This window comes from Anneissia japonica, unplaced genomic scaffold, assembly GCF_011630105.1.
Source record: "Anneissia japonica isolate Jap-2015-1 unplaced genomic scaffold, ASM1163010v1 scaffold287975_len91358_cov152, whole genome shotgun sequence".
NCBI lineage: Eukaryota > Metazoa > Echinodermata > Crinoidea > Comatulida > Comatulidae > Anneissia > Anneissia japonica.
In genome coordinates, this window is record NW_022685069.1 from 2620 (window position 1) to 5751 (window position 3132).

At 48.1% G+C, this 3132-nt stretch overlaps 1 protein-coding gene across 1 annotated transcript in view; it reads right to left on the minus strand.

The window, feature by feature from the left end:
- Positions 1-1171: 1171 nt before the first annotated feature.
- Positions 1172-3132, minus strand: part of LOC117108277 (TNF receptor-associated factor 3-like) — a 4038-nt gene continuing 2077 nt past the window's right edge. The window contains exons 2-3 of the mRNA XM_033250254.1: positions 2020-2304; positions 1172-1930 (exon numbers count right to left, since the gene is read on the minus strand). Coding sequence (XP_033106145.1) covers positions 1172-1930; positions 2020-2304 — 1044 coding nt within the window. The remainder of the gene's footprint in view (positions 1931-2019; positions 2305-3132) is intronic.

Below are 3132 nucleotides of genomic sequence, written 5' to 3' on the forward strand. Positions count from 1 at the left end.
GAACAGAGACTTAAGGGCTGCCAAGACCCGGACGAGGTTTGCTCTTTCGGGCAAAGACTCTCCTCCTTCATGGAATCGGATAAGATAATCGACGAGCGGTGGGAGACACTCTTCGCCTACTGCGAACGGTTCCTAATGGAAAGTTGGCAGACGAGGCTTGGCAAAACCGAACGAATTGCATGGAGAGGCGCCTTCATTCCATTTCGAAAGAAGTAGTTAACAAAAGAATATTGTATGTTATTTTACTGGAAAAGTTTACAATATTAAAAATTGAAAAAAAAGTTTAAATTGTTTTCTTTCCTTCTCATTTTGTTACGAAGTCTGAATCTGTGTTACAATGTGTGAGTGTGTGGCTGTGAAACGTCATAATTTTGTCATTAATTCGCTAGAGTCACGTTCGTCGTGAAAGTCAACAAAGATATCGAAATATTGGCAATATACTTTTCGTGGGTAACGGAGTCACTAAGATCAAACATCATCACTTCTCTGGACGTACACACACAAACACACACGCATACACGCGGGTAAGAAAAGATAGAAACGAACGACGCAATTTATTCTTTTTGTCAACAACATTTATTTTTTCTACATTCTATCTACATATTTTTTTTCATCTCTTGGATTTTAAACAACAACTTTACAACTGTGCAAGATGAAGTTGGCTCTTTTTCTCGATGCTTTCGAAGAGCAGGAAGAGGACGGTTCGCCGTTCTTTCTTATGGACAGGTAACGTCCGGTGGCCATATTCTTGAACGCGCTACCTTTCCACGACTGTGTCTTCTGCCAGTGACAGAGATCCCTTCGCACTCGTCAACGGCCGTTATCGTTCCGTTTACTTACGAGGACAGGTATCTACCGGAGCGGCATGACCGCATAGTGAAGCTGTTGAGCGTAGCCGACAATCTCTGCAAGTATTCGGCGTCACCCTGCGTCGTGGTATTCGCGCCGACGGACAGAGAATAACCGGACCGACTCGTTAACATGCATGCGAATCTCCCGACCTCGCAGTGCGTGCCGGAGGCTATGGTGCACAGAGCAAAGAGCAACAGTATCTTGTTCATCGTCTCGTTGATCGTTTTCGACTGTCTCTGTATTGCCTCGTCGCTTATATTAGGTGGAAAAACGGAAACTCGAATGACGTGCGTACTACGTCATCTAACTTGCTGTGACGTCAAACGTACAGACCTGTCGTGTCGACGATCATCTTCAGAAACATGGTGTCGTCTTTGACGTAAACGGAATTTTTCAGGATGTCCTGAGAAACGAAGAGAGGGCATCTGGAAGCTATGTTCATGTCGCCGGTCGGTCTTTTAAAGCTGCTGCTTCGGGTGTCCGGTTTGAAGCTGTCCGAGAGCGTGAGCTTTCCGTCGTCCTGGTCGAGCAGCAGCATCGTCACCTTTTGATCGAACGGCCATTTGAGTAGGGCGTCGTAATCTCCTTTCATGACGACGAAGAACATGGAAACGTGCGTCTCTTTGCCCATTCCGTCGCCGTTCAGATAGATTCGGGCGCACATCTTGTATCCGAACCGACCGGCGTAGAAGGGTTGGCTGTAAAGGGATACGATTTTGCCGCTGTCCGCTTCCTGCTTCCTCATACGCACGGAATTTATCTTCCACATCAGCACGCCGTCGTAGCTGGCTGTTTCCAGAATCTGAAAACGCAAATTCTGTTCCGACAGCTGTGCGGATTGGATGTCCATTTCCTTCTTCATGTTCGAAATCTGTTGTTGCGCGAGTCCGCGGAGTATTCCTCCTCCTCTTCCCCCGGTTCCACCGATGGCTCCCATTTCTTCCACCTTCTTCGCCAACGCTGTCGTCGATCCGTGCAACGAATCGACCGTCCGTCGGATGTCTTCGTTCGCTTTTCTGTCTTTCTTCGCCGTACTTTCCAAAGTTTCAATATTGTCCGCTTGCCCCGCCAGTAGTTTCTTAAACGAAAGAGAAAAACATTTCATTAAAATTTCCGAGCGATTCGAAGCTAAAGAAAAACAAATAATAAATATCAAACTGCGGTTACCTGCAATTTACCGAGACGATCGTATTTCGATTTATGCGTCAGCTTGATGGATGCTATCTGCTTCGCAAGCTCTTCGTTTTTCTGGTGGTCCGCTTCCACCCGACTTTCCAGTTCGTCGACCCGGCCGAATTTTCGAAGTTGGATGTCCATCTGACTTTTCAGTTCGGCGACTTTGCTAACGGCTCCTGACAAATCGGCGTTTAACCGCGCTACCGCCATCACGGTCATGTCGAGATGGCTTTGGACTCCCTCTTCAGCGTGCTTTTCGATTTTCGCATTGACGCACTGAAGTTGAGAAAGTCGAAAAAAAAATAATTCGTTGGTATTCTTTGCATAAAGCAATCTCGAACGAACTTTCATTTAAAAAAATGTAGATATATAATAACCTACCTTGAAATCGCACCCGTAAAATTCGAATTTGCAGCATCTCTTCTGCCGAGAGCATCGTTCGTCCAGATGCTTTCTCAACTCTTCCCTTCGAACGTCATCCGCTCCGCAGTCGTTCGGACAAGACACAGTAAATTTAGGACAACTCCGTCGGTGCGCCTCGACGTCGCGATGCGGGAAGGGTGACTTGCAGAAAGTGCATTCGACCGAACGATGTTCGCACTCGTTTTCCAGATGTCTCTGCAGATCCTTGCGTGGCAGCTTGGTCGCACACCCTCGCGATCGATGCATGCACGCGACGGGAAAGTAGTTGCAAAATTCCAGGTGCCGTCCGAGTTCTTTCAGCGCGAACGTTTCCGAACACCCCCGATCCTTGTGGGGACAGTATATCTGAGCTTTCGACATTTTCCGGCGTGCGTGATGATCGGGTGCGATATCCTCTTCGGCGAACTTTTCTTCGCAGTTCGGACAGAGTAATTTTTTCCCGCCGTCGCAGCCGGGCGTCCGTCCCTTGATGCAGGCTTCGCAAAACCTGCAGCCGCACGGCGCCTGCACCGCTCGTCGGACGGCGAGAAGACAACGCCGCACGTCAGATCATCCGACACGTTCCCTTCCACAAAGATGTAATCGAGTCCGTCCTCGTTCATCGATGTCGACGCGAGGCTGCTCATCTTGAAATGATAAGAGTCTCGTAGGAAAACGTTGGCGATGTGTATAAGAGACAGA